The sequence below is a fragment of the Microcaecilia unicolor genome, chromosome 7 (assembly GCF_901765095.1).
Source record: "Microcaecilia unicolor chromosome 7, aMicUni1.1, whole genome shotgun sequence".
Taxonomy (NCBI): domain Eukaryota; kingdom Metazoa; phylum Chordata; class Amphibia; order Gymnophiona; family Siphonopidae; genus Microcaecilia; species Microcaecilia unicolor.
Window position 1 is genome coordinate 174238742 of NC_044037.1, and position 17773 is coordinate 174256514.

The 17773-nt window shown below is 41.3% G+C and overlaps 1 protein-coding gene across 1 annotated transcript in view; it reads left to right on the forward strand.

The window, feature by feature from the left end:
• Nucleotides 1-17773, forward strand: part of ALS2 (alsin Rho guanine nucleotide exchange factor ALS2) — a 187198-nt gene that overhangs the window by 65286 nt on the left and 104139 nt on the right. Inside the window, 3 exon segments of the mRNA XM_030209038.1 lie at nucleotides 6664-6826; nucleotides 10787-10918; nucleotides 11370-11498. Of these exon segments, the coding sequence (XP_030064898.1) occupies nucleotides 6664-6826; nucleotides 10787-10918; nucleotides 11370-11498 (424 nt within the window).

The following is a 17773-nucleotide window of genomic DNA, read 5'->3' on the forward strand; positions in this document are numbered from 1 at the left end:
TAAAGCGAGATTGGGTAGGGGAGATATTCTATTCACCAGCCACTGGTAGGAAAGGGGGAACAGCAATTCTAATACACAAAGCTTTAATGTGCACGGCCAAACTTGCATTCAAAGACATTTTGGGTAGATACGTTGGAATCCAAATCAATTTACAAGGAACGGAGACCCTCCTGGTATCTGTATATGGCCCTCATACAGCTGCAGCTAGCTTCTACTCTCAATTGCTAACACACTGCCAACAATACTCACACTTACACATAGCGGTAGCGGGCGATATGAATCAAGTGATAGATCCGATGTTAGATAGGTCCACTCAGACACACACAAGCTTGACAGGAACCCCAACACTGTTGGACCTGTTTCTGCAAAAATTAGGATTGCTTGACCCATGGAGATTGCTGCATGGAGAGGAAAAAGACTACACACACACCTCGAGAGCGCATCGTTCACAATCCAGGCTAGACTATATTTTCGCCTCCCCGGGTTTGTTTCAAAGAGTAATAGAAGCCACGATAGGGCCAGAAGAAATATCGGACCACTCGATGGTGTGGTTGGATTTGGAGCCCACAGCTTATTTCAACCAGCCCCCTAGTTGGAGGTTTCCATCCTACCTACATCATTCAAAAGAGTTCCAGGAACACTTACAGGAAAGTTGGGAGAAGTATTGCATACATAATCAGGAACATATGGAAGACCCACTCTTGTTCTGGTCTGCAGCGAAGGCAGTACTAAGAGGGGGGATGATAGCCTTCGTCAGCAAGCGTAACCGGAAGATCACACAGGGTATTGTAGACCTAGAGCGGAAACTCCGAACAGCAAAACAACAGTACAGTAGGCGACCTACACAAACACATTATGAAACTCTATTGTCAGCAAAAACAGCGCTTAACAGTTTAATACATGAACGTACAACTCGCTCCCTACTTTATAGGAAACACCTCTTATACAAATTCGGGGATAGAACGGGAGGGATGTTGGTCCGTTTAATAAAAGGGATGCGCAAAAGCAATTATATAGCGGCTATATACAAACGCACGAAGGAAATAGCTACTAAACCAGAAGAGATAGCGAGGGTATTTTATAAACATTTTGCTACCTTATATAAAGGATCATTAGAATCACCAGATATGAGTGCAGCGATCCAAGCATACCTAGGTAAGGCACAAATGGGGAAGCTCTCAGAAGACCAATTGGCGTCCTTGCACAAACCAATAGAGGCTAGAGAGCTACACAGAGCAGTAGCTGCACTGAAACTACACTCGGCGCCGGGGCCTGACGGCCTATCGGGAGAGTTCTATAAGATGATGAAGGCCCAGATAACAAGACCTTTAATAGAGTATTTCAATACAGTGATAGAAGTGGGACACTTTCCACGCCACGCAAATACGGCACTAATAAGTTTGATATACAAGAAAGGCAGGGACCCATTACAGCCTAGTTCCTATAGGCCCATATCGTTAATAAATGTGGAGGCCAAGCTGCTGGCCAGAATATTGGCTGACGGGTTGGCGCCGCTGTTGCCTCAGATAATTCAAGAGGAGCAGGCTGGTTTCGTCAGAGGACACCACTCGGTAAAAAACGTGCGGAAGCTGCTGTTGGCCACGATTGGGGCCTCAGAGGAGACACCCCCAGGGTTGATGGTAAGTCTGGACGCAGAGCGCGCATTTGATCGCGTACTGTGGCCCTTTCTGTTCGAAACCCTGAAATGGATAGGGCTGGAGGGGTGGTTCCTGCAGGCCATATCGACCCTATACACCGGATCGCGGGCCATGGTACTAGTGAACGGGGTCAAAACAGAGGAATTCGAAATACAGAAGGGGACACGTCAGGGATGCCCAATGTCGCCATTACTATTCTTACTAACTTTAGAACCGCTGCTTAACGAGATACGTACAAACAAAGACATACAGGGGATTCATGTACAAGGAAGAGAGTTAAAAGTGTTAGCTTATGCAGACGATCTGATGCTGCTGTTGAGCCGTCCTCAGACTTCCTTGGATGGGCTCCTCGGCTCCATCATGAACTACGGAGCATTATCGGGTTTTCATTTGAACCTCACCAAATCGCTAGCACTACCGTTGGGCTCGCTGCGGAGGCAGGACTGGAGGGGATCATTCCCTTTGCAGTGGGCGGAGGGGCAGGTTCAATATCTGGGGGTTACCATCCCATCCGATGTGAAAATACTATATGACAAAAATGTGCCTTCTCTACTAGCGCAGACAAAACGCGTGCTACAGCTCTGGGGAGAATTCCCGTTGTCCCTATCGGGGCGTATTAGTCTATTTAACATGATGATAGCCCCCAAGTGGCTTTATCTCTTCCAAATGCTGCCATTACACCTGAGACAAAGAGAAGAACGGGCATTAAATAAGATTACACAAGGGTTCTTGTGGCGGGGGAAGAGACCTAGACTCCCAATTCACATTATTCAAAAACCTAAGGCTCATGGAGGGATGGGGTTACTAAATATAAGATATCTAACAGAAGCGTGCTCCATGAGGCACATCAGAGATTGGCTGACTGGGCAAAGAGAATTTTCAAATACGCAACTGGAGATGTCTCTTTTCCCCACCACACACCTGGGTTGGTTACTGCATGCAGCCGGTAAGGGGATAGTGGCTAGAATAGGGAGTAATCCATTGATAACATCAGCAAAAGCGACATGGAGATGGCTTTGCAGGAGACATCACTTTGACTGGAGGACAACACCATTCTTGCCCCTAAACAATAATCCAGATTTTCCAGAGGGATCCTCCTCAGTGAGCTTCAAAAGATGGAGAGACAAAGGAATACAATACCTATATCAACTTTTGACTGAAGAGGGAACTATACGACCCTTTGGGGAACTTAAACGAGAATATCAGTTAACTCAAACAGATCAGTTTGCCTATCTACAAATTCAGCACTATTCAAGGGCATTGGGCTGGACGAACCTCAGTGAAGATGTACAGGACGTTCTGAGCACGGCTTTGACACTGGGAGCACAAAACACTGTGCCCCTGCGATACCATCACAAGTTTTTACAAGACACCACGGAGGACATAGACTATGTTAGCAGAGCACAAGCCTGGACCAAAGACTTGGAGGCTGAAATAACAGCAGAGATATTCAGAGAACACCTGAGACAGGCCCAGAGTCAAGCAGTTTACACGAGATACTGGGAACTTCAGTATAAATTTGCAATGCGACTATACGTTTCCCCAGCAAGAGCACTGAAAGCGGGGTTTGGAGAGTCGGGAGCATGCCCACGATGTGGGCAGGGGCTTGCGACACTCGGCCATATGTTTTGGCAATGTCCCTGCGTGTCAGACTTTTGGTCCAGAATGCTGTCGGAAATCAAGATTTACTGGGGCCGTTCCATACGGAGCCATCCACTGATGCTGTTTGGGATCTATCAAAGTGTGAAACCTACATTACCAAGCTTTATAGCCTTTGTAAGACGATCAGTGTTCATTGGCAAAAAGACTATTTTGTTGAGCTGGCGGGAACCCACAACCCCGTCAATAGGCGTTTGGAGGACACAAATGATTGAACTACTGAAACTGGAAAGATGTGGAGTAACAGATTTCTCTTCCGAGGAGGGCAAGAAACTGGAAAAAATATGGGCGCACTTCTGGGATACATTGCAGCCAGCAGCAAGAAGCAGAATCCTAAATTAGTAATTTTTGTCAAGAGTCTGCAGCGTGCGCATGGACTCCTAATAACTCACGAACTAATAAAGGGTATCAGTTTGTTGTTTGGGAGGTTGGGAGGAGGGGAGGGAAGGGTGGGAGGGGGGGGAAAGGAGTTATAGAGGTTGTAGGAGGAATAATAACACTGTTAACGACTAGCATCTATGTGAATGAATCCTCTTGCAATCATCCATTTCCTGTGTGTATTGTTACTTATTGGAAACCTAATAAAAATGAGTTAAACATAAAACAAATCAGAGAAAATGTTTCTTCACTCAACATGTAATTAAACTCTGGAAGTCGTTGCCAGAGAATGTGGTAAAAGCTTAGCAGAATTTTAAAAAGATTAGGATGGCTTCCTAAAGGAAAAGTCCATAGACCATTATTAAATTGGACTTGGGGAAAATCTACTATTTCTTGGATAAGCAGTATAAAATGTTTTGTACTTTTTTGGGATCTTGCCAGGTATTTGTGACCTTGATTGGCCACTATTGGAAACAGGATGCTGGGCTTGATGTCCCAGTATGGCAATACTTATGTACTTATAGTAAAAGGTAAATGAAATATGGATCAATTATAAAACTATTTAAACATTTGTTTACTTTCTAAAAAGTACCTGGGAAGATCAGGACGTATAAGTGTTCACAAATCCTCGGTAAAGAGATCCTACTCTCTTTTCTTCCTGGCTAAGACTGGAGCAACAGCCAGTAGCTCCTGTTGGAAGTAAGAAACTGTGCTAGATGGAGCATTGGTCTGACCTAGTATGGCTATTCTTATTATAGTGGCTTCATCCTCGCAGCCTTCAGCAAGGAGTTCCAGTGGCAGCCTCTGACTAGGTGGTTTCCATCATGGATGCTAGCTTTCTTGGCTAGGGAGCTCAGAGTCTATGCCCTAAGATGACTCAGGGCAAATGAACCACCAGTGAGACAGCTTGATCCATCAGTTGTCTCAAACTGACAGCAGTTTGCAGAGCCCTGATTGTCTTTTGCCCTCTGGTGCAAGGGAAACCAGTAAGAGTCTTTTATATCAAAAGACAAGGAGGAATGAGAAGTGTGCCAAAGGCCTTGGAAGCGCATCTTCTGAATCAAGTCTCTGTAAATCTGGAAGATGTAATACTACTACTACTACTACTATTTAGCATTTCTATAGCGCTACAAGGTGTACGCACAAACATAGAAGAAAGACAGTCCCTGCTCAAAGAGCTTACAATCTAATAGACAAAAAATAAATAAAGTAAGCAAATCAAATCAATTAATGTGAAAGGGAAGGAAGAGAGGAGGGTAGGTGGATAATAATAATAATAAGGCAATTTGACAAATTGAAGAGTAGCAAATCGCTTGGACTGGATGGACTTGCAGAACTATTGTTAGTAATATTTAATTTATCTTTAAAATCAAGCATGGTACCAGAAGATTGCAGGGTGGCCAATGTAACGCCAATTTTTAAAAAGAGTTCCAGACATGATCTGGGAAATTATAGACCGGAGAGCCTGACATCTGGTGCCGGGCAAAATGGTAGAGACTTATATAAAAAACAAAATTACAGAGCATATTCATAAGCATGGATTAATGAGACAAAGCCAACATGAATTCAGTGAAGGGAAATCTTGCCTCACCAATCTACTACATTTCTTTGAAGGGGTGGGCAAACCTACGGATAAAGGTGAGGTGGTTGATATTATGTATCTGGATTTTCAAAAGTCATTTGACAAAGTACTTCATGAAAGACTGCTGAGGAAATTAGAGAGTCATGGGATCGGAGGTAATGTCCTATTGTGGATTAAAAACTGGTTAAAAGGTGGAAAACAGAGGGTAGGGTTAAATGATCAGTTTTCTCAATGGAGAAGTGTAAATAGTGGGGGACCGCAGGGGTCTGTGCTGGGACTGCAGCTTTTGAACATATTTATAAATGATCTAGAGATGGGAGTCAGTAAGATAATTAAATTTACCGATGACACAAAGTTATCCAAAGTTGTTAAATCGCATGAGGATTGTGAAAAATTGCAAGAGGACCTTCGGAGACTGGGCATCCAAATGGCAGATAACATTTAATTTGAGCAAGTGCAAAGTGATGCATGTGGGAAAGAGAAACCCGAATTATAGTTACATAATGCAAGGTTCCAAATTAGGAGTCACTGACCAGGAAAGGGATCTAGGTGTCATCGTTGATGATACATTGAAACCCTCTGTTCAGTGTGCGGCGGCAGCTAAGAAAGCAAATAGAATGTTAGGTGGTATTAGGAAAGGAGCGGAAAACAAAAATGAGGACATTATAATGCCTTTGTATCGCTCTATGGTGCGACTGCACCTTGAATATTGTGTTCAATTCTGGTCACTGCATCTCACAAAAGATATAGTGGAATTAGAAAAGGTACAGAGAAAGGTGACGAAAATGATAAAGGGGATGGGACGACTTCCCTTTGAGGAAATGCTAAAGTGGCTAGGGTTCTTCGGCTTGGAGAAAAGATGACTGAGGAAAGATATGATAGTGGTCTATAAAATAATGAGTGAAGTGGAACGGGTAGATGTGAATCGCTTGCTTACTTTTTTTCCAAAAGTACTAGCATTAGGGGGCACGCAATGAAGCTACAAAGTAGTACACTTAAAATGAATTTGAGAAAATATTTTCACTAAACATGTAATTAAACTCTGGAATTCGTAGCCAGAGAATGTATTAAAAGCAGTTAGCTTCACAAGGTTTAAAAAAAGGTTTGGCTAGCTTCTTAAATGAAAATTTCATAAGTCATTATTAAAAATGGACTTGGGGAAAATCCACTGCTTATTTCTAGGATAAGCAGCATAAAATGTATTGTACTGTTTTGGGATCTTTCCAGGTACTTGTAACCTGGATTGTCCACTGCTGATGGACTTGATGGACCTTCGGTCTATCCCAGAATGGCTGTATCTTGCAAATTGCTGGGCTTAAACCTTTGTTTCTATGCCATTATCAGTGCTGTTTATTACATCCTATTCCCCTTTTTTTCTCTTTTCAGAGACTTTTTCAGCAAAAACTTGGAGTTGGTGCAGCATCTGTCTGATGTGAAGGATGAAGACCTGCCGTTAGTGGATGTGCTCAACACCCTTTTTTTCGTACCAATCCAGCGACTTCAGGAATATGCTCGACTACTTCTGAAACTTGCAACATGCTTTGAAGTGGTGAGCCGTCTAGTTAAGGCCCTGATTTGCATAGTTGCAGAAGGAGCATTGGTGCATCACTTCTGGCAGGACTATAGCTGGAATGACTGAACTGAAGCAAAAAGTGATAAGAATCATAGGTTCCAGGGCTGTTGGTGCTTGAGCACTCCCACCCAATATTGAGAAAATTCCTTACTGTGTTCAGGGAAGGGTAATTTATGTTGGGTTTAGCACCCCCCCTAATCATTTTGAAAAGTTGGCTCCTATGGTAGGAGTTGTAAAAAAACAAAAAAGAAAAAAAAAGTCAAATTCCAAGGTAGTTGTGAATGAAGGCCCATGGTGTCAGCTCCAAGCCCTAGTTTTGATTGAACTAAGACCAAAGAAACAGGAGGAAACCATCAGCTCAAAAAATGCACGTTTCTCTTTTATTCCATGATCTCTGGTTTCATATGTTACCAAAAAATCTCTTAATAGATGATTATTCAAGTTAACTTGAAAGTAATCTGTTTAAAATGATATTCTCCATAAAAATGGTTTCTGAAGTGCTGTTTCAGAAGTAAAATACCTTCATATACTCTTGTGGCTGTTGCATACTTCTGAGAGATCACTTTTTAGTGAGATCCATGGTGATTATAGTAACTTTAGTCTGAAAAAGATATCCTCAAAACAGTATATCTGATATTTATGCTAAGTGCAGGAAAATGCCAAAATGAAAAAGTTATTCTGTCTTAGTGTAACTGTTCTCACTCTTCACCAATGCAGTATTCAGCAGTAAGTTAAACTGTTTCAACAGTCACCAGGAGACGACCCAAAACTTTTATTTCCAAATGTTCTTTAATGCAAAAAACAGGCACTTAATTGCATAAAGGTGTAGTTGAACCAGAGGAGTTCTGCCCAGGTACGGTGAGTCGGTAATTGCTTTAGTTCAACATCCTCAACCCAGAAGAGCTGTTGAGTTAGGTGCTGAACAGTGGTAAATGTCAAATAAATGGTGAAAAGGCAATGCAGTTGCAAGGGGTGGGGAGGAGCAGGAAGCAACACTTGCTTGCAGAGCTAAGGCAAAACATGGAGTCTTTTTGCACATGAAGGGAGAGGGGAGCAAGCATACCCAAAAGGCAAAGGCGCAGAAGCCAGGTCCATTGAGATGCAGGACACATGACAGTGGACTAAGGCAGACGTAGGTAGGTCTCTCCCAGAGATGAGAGAAGGGTCATGTGCAAAAGATCAACCTATTAAATTGAGAATTGTAACTACCGTTACATACAGGAACTACAAATAACAATGCAATGCACGCACATTGTGGGGGTAGAATACTTAGTATTTATGTGTCCTTTTTATACCTGCTTCTCCTTTTTCAATTTTGCTTGTACATTGTTTCTTCTACATCTGTCTTTTGAGTATCTTTTCATCTCCATTTTCACAATCTCGCTTCTCTTAGCCTCTGTATCTCTCTCTGTCTCTTTCTCTTCCCTCCCCCTTCTTTAGACCTTTTCAATCTTCAATCTTCTCCCTTTCTTGAACAGAAGTTGGAGGTACTGGCAGTATGAGAGACTGCATGTCACTGTTAACGAGGAGAAGTTTTTAATCATCAGAAAGGAAGTTGGGCAGCTTATGAATACAACAGATTAAATGGGAAGCTTAGACTGACTGCAGGGCTGGCTTAAGGCATGAGCCATGTGAGGCACTGACTCAGGGCACCAAAAGCTTGCCTCACTAGTTCAGTCTTCACAGCGGTGAGAGCATGTTCCTTTGCTCTCACTAAAATTACCTCAGGGCGCCACAACCACATGAGCTGGCTCTAGCTGGCTGTGTCACCATGTTAGGGCTCACAAGGTTAATAACTTTAGTAATTAAAATGTTATGGAGTCTTTGTGCTTGAATTTCAGAACTAGTTGAGAGGAATTTGTAAATGTACCATTAAGAAAACTTTAGGAATTATGTTCAGGTCTCATTTCTTATCTACATTCCGTCATTCTACTTACACACTATACTATGCCCATCACTGGACAAAGCAGTGTGATTGTCATGCTAGTCTGTTTAAAGGAAATAAACAGAAATAAATAAAATGTATTTATTTATTAGTATTTTTTTAGTATTTATTTACTGCCTTTTTGAAGGAATTCAATCAAGGTGGTGTACAGCAAGAGTAAGTCAAACATAAGCAATAGACAATTACAGCAGTAAAAATATTCACTTAATACATTTTATAACTAGTTTTTGAAGGCCAGGATTACCTTCCTCGGGACAATATGATCAAAAGATAATTTTGGAATATATAAGTGAAACTCAAAAGCATTCCATGACATTTCAATAAAATAGGTATCCTCTTTTCTTTTTTTTTCCCCTTTCTATTTATGTCCATGCATATATAGGGAACCTTGATATGTTAATAAATCATTCAGGACCTTATCACAGTGTGTGATCTACACCAGACAATAATAAGAACATGTCGGATCAAAGGTTCATCAAACCCAGCGTCCTGTTTCTGACAGTGGCCAGTCCAAGTCACAGGTGCATGGAAGGATCCTAAAGAGTAGATCCATTCTTCGTTGCTCACTCCAAGGGGTAGTGGCAGTTTTCCTAAATCTTCATAGCTAATAATGAATGATTTAGGGGCTTTTCCTCCAGGAATTTGTCAAAACTCATTTTAAAACCAGCTATACTATTTGCCTGGACCATGTCCTCTGGCAGCATTCAATAGCTTGATTGTGTGTTTGAGTGGCAAAAATATTTCTTCAATTTGTTATAAATGTACTTTAAATTAATACTCAGACTAGGCAGCACTCTTTGAAACTATCTGAAGGAGTACATAATCATTCCCTACTTGTTCTCTACTCCACTCATCAGTAGTTTATTATTAGGGAATATCATGCCACAGCAGATATATTATTGGAGCACTACTGACCCTGCTTTTATTAATCCCCAGCATGACTGGTTAAAGTCAGCCCTAAAATGAGCATCTGTTCAGTTTAACCCATACAGCAATGATGAACATGCACAGACACATGCCTATCCATCTGTAAAGGTGATCTGTAAATATTTTCTTTAAAAATATAATAAGTTGATATCAGCATTTTATGAACTTTTATGCATTTTCCTTGCATCAATATTTTGTATTTTTAGATATGTTCACTGTAGTTTTGCTTTGTATCAAGTGATTTGATACAAAGCAAAACTACAGTGAACATATCTAAAAATACAAAATATTGATGCAAGGAAAACAAAAAAAAAAAGAAAATAGACATAATCACCATACTGTACATTAGTCTCCAACAAAGAAGGAGAGAAGTCAGAAATTAGAAAAGTAAACTAAGCTATATTTTAGGTTAAAGTTTTATGTGCTTGTTGAAAGGGTTCTGCTGCTGTATGAAGTCGTATATTGCATAGTTTCCTGACTGCATCTCTTGCCAAAGAAGACTAAATTCTACCTAAACGTCTAGCGGACGGACCTAGGAGATGTTACTACACTGACTGAGATCTTTGGAGTAGCTAATCTTTGTTATTTGAATAAAGATGATTTAAACATAAAGTAGCTAGTCTAGTCAGAAACTATCTCTATGTTCTGTATGCCAGTGTCATCTTTTTGTATATCACCAGATTGTTTGTAATGTTGATCACCTTGATATAATTTATTGTAGGTTTATATATAAAATCTGCAGAATATTTTTAAAAAATGAACACAGCAATTTTTTTTCTTTTTTTTTAAAGTGTTAAAAATAGATAAGTGTACAAATAAACTGGAAGATAAATGTATTATAGTCTTTGCAGGTTACAAATTTTGAAGCCATAAGTCTTACTACAGAATTTTGCACCTTCTGCAACCTAATGAAAGTATTCCCCTTAATTCTTGCGAAAGGATTTGGTCCTTTTGAAGCTGATTTGTTTATTTTTCATCTAATGATATGTGATCAATGATCTGGGGGAGGGATTTTCATTTTAAAGAATTCAAACAATTTTCCTGAAATGTGTGTTCTTTCATAGTCTTCTCCAGAGTACCAGAAGCTGCATGATTCCAGCTCTTGCTATGAGTCTCTCACTGTCCTGCTGGGCAAGAGAAAGAAAGAGGCAGAGTACACGCTTGGCTTTTGGAAAACCTTCCCTGGAAAGATGACGGTATGATGGTACTAAGATAGGCTAGTTAAAATAGTGATGTTTCTACAGAATCAGGAATAGGAACTTTCCCTTTAACACTAGCATCTTGTTGCATGACCTCTCCATGTTTAAGTTGATCATCTTCTATAGTTCTCAAGTGTGAGGTATCAATTGTAAAGAAGCTTATATCCATTTTCACTAATAACCAGTACCAGAGTTTTTGCCAGTGCTTTTAAAGCTACCTGTCCTTTGATCTTCATTGATATCACTTCTTACGTTTTCTTAACTGGGAAGGATTTAGATGTATCTAATGCTTAGAAATGAAACCCTTATTTTTCTGCTCTGTGCCTCGCATTGTTTCAAAGAGGATTTTCTTTGTAAGCAAGTTCTGTTTGTTATCTTCCTTTAGTATGTTTTAATAAAAAGTCATAATTGTGAATAACTAAAACTTGTTTCTCTTTCTGAATGTCAGGATTCCTTGAGGAAGCCAGAACGGCGGCTGATCTGTGAGAGCAGTAACCGGGGATTGTCCCTACAACATGCTGGCAGATTCTCTGTCAACTGGTTCATTCTCTTCAATGATGCACTGGTCCATGCTCAGGTGCATGTGGGTTGGTTGGAGGAGAGGAAATGATTAGATTCCCTGGAGAGAAATGTTTTACATAAAATCCAAATAATGAGGGCCCTTAATATATTTAACCTTTATGAGGTCAAATGGTGATAATTCAGTTACTATTAGGCATTGAAGGGTTGCTGGTTTGGTGCTGTTACCATACCCTCCCTCTCCCCCCCCCCCCCCCCCCCCCAATAAGGCTTGTCTTCCAGATCACACTCGTGCTCCAAGAAGGTAGCATTCCCCCAAATGGGACAGTACTGATTGGCAGCACTTCCTGACTAGGGCACTACGATGGAAGCTAATGTCTGCATCCTTTTAGTTAGGCAACAGTCACTGCAGCAGCAGACTACTGAAGGGAAGTGGAGGTGGCTTCCATGAATGAAGGTTCACAGCACACCTGCCACAGAAACCCCCCTGCCTCTTCAACACTTGGTTTTAAATGGTAGCAAGCCGGACTGGAGCGGATCCTGTTTGGGATGGGAGCAAACTAACCAACAAAAGATCATTCAGGTCTTAAGTTGCTGTCTTTTCTGCACCCTCTTTTAGTTGATTTTATTTTCTGTTTTTATTTGTTGGTAGGTTATATGAATGGCTAGCTAACTTTAAAAAAAAAAATTATATTTAAAGAAGCACACTTGTAAATATTCGCAGAAGGATATTGGTGCAGGAATGATATGGGTGGCACATAAGTAATTTGTATTCTACTTAGCTTGGTTTGTAAAGCCGGTGATCACATTTCCGTAAGAGCTGGATTGTTCATGTCCTGTAATGATTCTAAAAAAATGATAGTTTATGGATGTACAGTACTCCATGTTTGGTTTCAAGAGTGTTAAAAGTCAGATTCATTTTGAATACACAAAACTATTTAATTTGGTAAATTATGAAGGTGAATAGCTTGTTCCCTGTTGTAGGTTCTTCTACCCATTCAGCCAATGGCTTGGCTTTGTTTTTTGAGGAGAAAGTGGTCAAAGCTCATAGTCTTCTACCTTCTAATGTAGAACTGGTTGAGCCGATTACGTGTAGTAAGGATATTTATGTGGATTGTGTGTGGAATTGTTTTCCCTTAACTTCAACTGAAATGAAATTTACTTTTGAACAGATATGCTAAGGCTAACTATAGCCTAGATCCTTGTCCATCATATTATATGAATGACATGCCTGATGCATTTTTGTCTGTTTTGACTGGTACAATAACTGCTTATTGGATGGTCAATTTTTGACCAGATATGGTGAAATTATATTAACTCTGATCTCAAAGAAACCTGATGGTGATTTATCCTCTTCTAGTAATCGTCATCCAGTGGCTTCAATTCCTTTATTTACTAACGTTATTGAGGGCTATGTTTCACAATTTTTGGATAAGTATCATAATTACAATAACATCTTGCATTCTTCAGTCTGAGTTCCGGAAGAGCTACAGAACTGAGATGGTGATGGCGTCCATTATTGCACATAGTAAAGCTTTATTGAGTCCGGGGACAACAGGCGTGATAGTCTGACCTATCTTGTGCGTTTGATCTGGTGGCTCATCATAATCTCTTACTTAGATTGAGCGAGATAGGAATTTGCACTACAGCCTTACACTGGTTTACAGGATTTTTAACATTGAGGAGGTATAAGGTCCTAAAAGATGGTAACTGTTCTGCATGTTGGAGTCCTGGTTATGTGATCCCGCAAGGGTCCCCCTTACCGCCATCATCATTTAACCTCCTCCTTCAACTTTTGGGGTTACTATTAAAAATATTTAATGTCCCCTTCGACATCTATGCGGACAACATTACCACGTTGTTTCCTTTGGCAGGTGATTGGGCCACTGAACTGACTCTTGTGTACATTTGATTGAATGTTGGATTTCTTTTAATCATTTAAAGTTGAATTGTGATACAACCAAGTTCTTATGGTTAGGTCCTATTGATTCACCGGAGTTTTTACAATCCTTTTCTGCTGATGCTAATGTCTTTACTTTTGAGTCATGCTTGAAAATATTGGGGGTTGAGGTAGATAGTTTGATGTTATTTTCTAAACATATTTATTTATTTATTTATTGCATTTCTATCCCACATTTTCCCACCTATTTGCAGACTCAATGTGGCTTACATTGCTCTATGACATTGCTGGTTTAGAAATCTTTCTTATCACTGGAAAAATTGAGAGCAATTAACAAATATTTTGAAATAGATACTTTTAGATTATTAGTCCGAGCATTAATATTAGCTAGGCTAGACTACTGTAATGTTATATATACGTGCTGTACTAAAACTGGTGAAATACTTACAATTCAGAATACAGCCGCTAGTCTGATATTCTCATCGAGTAAATATGACTCTGCTTCATTGTTATTGCAGAGGTTTCACTGGCTTCCTTTATGCACTAGATCAAAATTTAAGCTGTATACACTAATATTTAAGGTTATGTATGGAGGTGCTCCTCTTCATTTGATGGATTGGATTATTCATATGAAGGTTGGATGTAGAACCCAAGACCAAATGTTATTGTGCTTTCCTTGCACTGGGCGGGTCACTAAATGTAGGATGTTTGATTCCTCTCTTTATTACCAGGTGGCAGCTGCATGGAATGCGTTACATGTACAGCTTCAGGTTCTGCTAAATTATCTTACTTTTAGAAAAGCTCTTAAGACCATTTTATTTGCAGAATCATTTTGATATGGTTACTAGCTATGCTATTGTGAGATGATATGTGTTAGTCTTTTTTTGGTTAACCATTTGTAATCTGCAATGAACCGTTTGTGGTATTTGCGGAATAAAAGCAGTTTATAACATAACACAAATTCAGGGCAAGCAGCGGTACTGCATTTTAATGGTTCATGAGATTGCATTGTGCCTTCCACCTGAATCTGTCAGGAAATGAGTACAGCATGGATGTGCTCTGAGAATTCACTTGTCACATGGATTCAGGGTGGTGGATAGCAGTATACTTAGGCATTCATTCCAGGTCTGTGTCAGCTGAGGAAATATTCTGCATCATTTCCAGGCAGTTCTAGTATTGTAGATGAAACTGTTTGCCTTGTACCCTGGAAAGCCTTAGTGCTTAGTAATGAAATCTTTGACCAATTCCACATGTCATTACAGAATGTAATAAACCTTAATTTGAATTACATAGGTCCTAGGGCCAGTTAACTGTCCTTTTGTGGCAACTGATATTGATTCAAAACATGTTTCCTGGAGCAGTAAGAAGTGGTTGTGATTAGTAGGTCTTTGAACACAGACACCTTAACTCTGGGCCGCCGTTTGTGGGGGGGGGGGGGGGGGGGGGTAAAGAGGGCTGCTTCCCTGGTCCTCCCAGCCTCCTTCACCTTCCTGATCTAACATTAAAATGCATTTTGGTTCACAGGAGGTCACCAGTGCAGCAGCTGCCTGTGATGTCCTGGGCACTTTCCTTGTGTCACAATGCACCCCACATCTAACGTAACTTCCTGTTTCCACCTGGATGGACTGCGGCAGAAGGAAAGCAGTGAAGAGGCTGCAGGTATCATGTCGGAATCACTGCCGCGCCGGCAACCCTCTGTGAAGCAAACTGCATTTTAAAGTTAGACCAGGAAGATGAGGGAGACTCTGGACAGGGATGAAGACAAGGGAAAGACATGCCAGCCTATGGGGGAGCCTCCAGGAACAGCTGTTTACAAAGTAGATAGGGGGGAGGGGTTCAAAGCACCCAGAAATCTCCAAGCTCGTGTAGCTGGTGGCAGTATCCCCGAGTTGCTACTGCTACCTACCCCCTCAGGCATGTGCAGTTTTCATGCAAGGCAAGCCGGACAGGGAGGGGGGATTGGCAGCAGCTCTGACATACTACTGCACGCTACAGAACAAGGAGAGTTCCAGTCGCAGGACCTGAGGGAGGAGGTGGTGGTGGTCAACTGGTGATGTATGTAGGAAAGAGGAACCCATTTTGAAGTAGATGGGAGAGGGGGTTCAAAGCACCCAAAAATCTCCAAGCTCTGCAGCTGGTGGCAGTATCCCCGAGTTGCTACTGTTGCCTACCCCCTCAGGCACGTGCGATTTTCATGCAAGGCAAGCCGGAGGGGGAGGGGGGATTGGCAGCAGCTCTGAAAAATACTACTGCTAGCCACAGAACAAAGAGAGTTCCAGTCGCAGGACCTGAGGGAGGAGGTTGTGGTGGTCAACTGGTGATGCATGTAGGAAAGAGGAACCCAAACTATAGTTATGTGATGCAGGGTTCCACATTAGGAGTCGCTGCCCAGGAAAAGGATCTAGGTGTTTTCGTTGATGATACGTTGAAACCCTCTGCTTAGTATGCAGTGGCATCTAAGAAAGCAAATAGAATGTTAGGAATTGTTAGGAAAGGAATGGAAAACAAAAATGGGAATGTTACAATAGCTTTGTATCGCTCCATGGTGTGACCAAATCTCGAGTACTGTGTGCAATTGTGGTCACCGCAGATATAGTGGTATTAGAAAAGGTACAGAGAAGGGAGCCAAAAATGATAAAGGGGATGGAACGACTTCCCTATGAGGAAAGGCTAAAACAGCTAGGTCTCTTCAGCTTGGAAAAGAGATGGCTGAGGGGGACATATGATAGAAGTGTATAAAATACTGAGTGGAGTGGAACGGGTAGACGTGAATTGCTTTTTTTACTCTTTTCAAAAATACTAGAAATAGGGGACACGCAATGAAGTTACTAAGTAGTAAATTTAAAACCAGAGAAAATATTTCTTCATTCAACATATAGTTAAACTCTGGAGTTTGTTGCCAGAAAATATGGTAAAAGCAGTTAGCTTAGCAGGGTTTTTAAAAGGTTTGGATAATTTCCTAAAAGAAAAATTCATAAGCCATTATTAAGATGGACTTGAGAAAATCCATTACATATTTCTAGAATAAGCAACGTAAAGTCTGTTTTACTGTTCTGGCATCTTGCCAACTACTTTTGACCTGTATTGGCCACTGTTGGAAACAGCATACTGGACTTGATGGACCTTTGGTCTGTCCCAGAATGGCAACACTTATGTTCTCAAGTGTTGCAGTTTAACTTCTTGGGGTTCCCAGTTCATATTTCTAATTTGTGATCCCTTGTTCTGTATTTCATGAAGGTCTGTCTGTTTTGTGTGTGATGAAGTCATTTAAAGTTGTGTTATGTGGGGTAGTAACGGTGGGTATAGAGATCGGAGCAGGGAGGAAAGGGGATTGAGGGGGGGGGGCCTGTCCTTAACTTTTTTTTTTTAATGGTTTTTATTTATGCATTTTCAAACAGTAAGCCGCATTGAGCCTGCCATGAGTGGGAAAGCGCGGGGTACAAATGTACCTAAAATAAAATAAACAAGAAAAGAAAATTCTGAACCGTGAAAAAACACTGCTGTAAACTTAGGAATGCAATGCATAGTATTACTACTACTACTATTTAGCATTTCTATAGCACTACAAGGCATACGCAGCACTGCACAAACATAGAAGAAAGACAGTCCCTGCTCAAAGAGCTTACAATCTAATAGACAAAAAATAAAGTAATCAAATCAATTATTGTGTACAGGAAGGAGGAGGGTAGGTGGAGGCAGGTGGTTACAAGTGGTTACGAGTCAAAAGCAATGTTAAAGGTGGGCTTTCAGTCTAGATTTAAAGGTGGCCAAGGAATGGGCAAGACGTAGGGGCTCAGGAAGTTTATTCCAGGCGTAGGGTGCAGCGAGACAGAAGGCGTGAAGTCTGGAGTTGGCAGTAGTGGAGAAGGGAACAGATAAGAAGGATTTATCCATGGAGCGGAGTGCACGGGAAGGGGTGTAGGGAAGGACGAGTGTGGAGAGATACTGGGGAGCAGCAGAGTGAGTACATTTATAGGTTAGTAGAAGAAGTTTGAACAGGATGTGAAAACGGATAGGGAGCCAGTGAAGCGACTTGAGGAGAGGGGTAGTATGAGTAAAGCGACCCTGGCGGAAGACGAGACGGGCAGCAGAGTTTTGAACCGATTGGAGAGGGGAGAGGTGACTAAGTGGGAGGCCAGCAAGAAGCAGATTGCAGTAGTCTAAACGAGAGGTGACAAGGGTGTGGATGAGGGTTTTGGTAGAGTGCTCGGAAAGAAAGGGGCGAATTTTACGGATGTTGTAAAGAAAGAAACGACAGGTCTTGGCGGTCTGCTGGATATGAGCAGAGAAGGAGAGAGAAGAGTCAAAGATGACCCCAAGGTTTCGAGCCGAGGAGACAGGGAGAATGAGAGAGCCATCAACAGAAATAGAAAATGGGGGGAGTGGGGAGGTGGGTTTGGGGGGAAAAATGAGAAGTTCGGTTTTGGTCATGT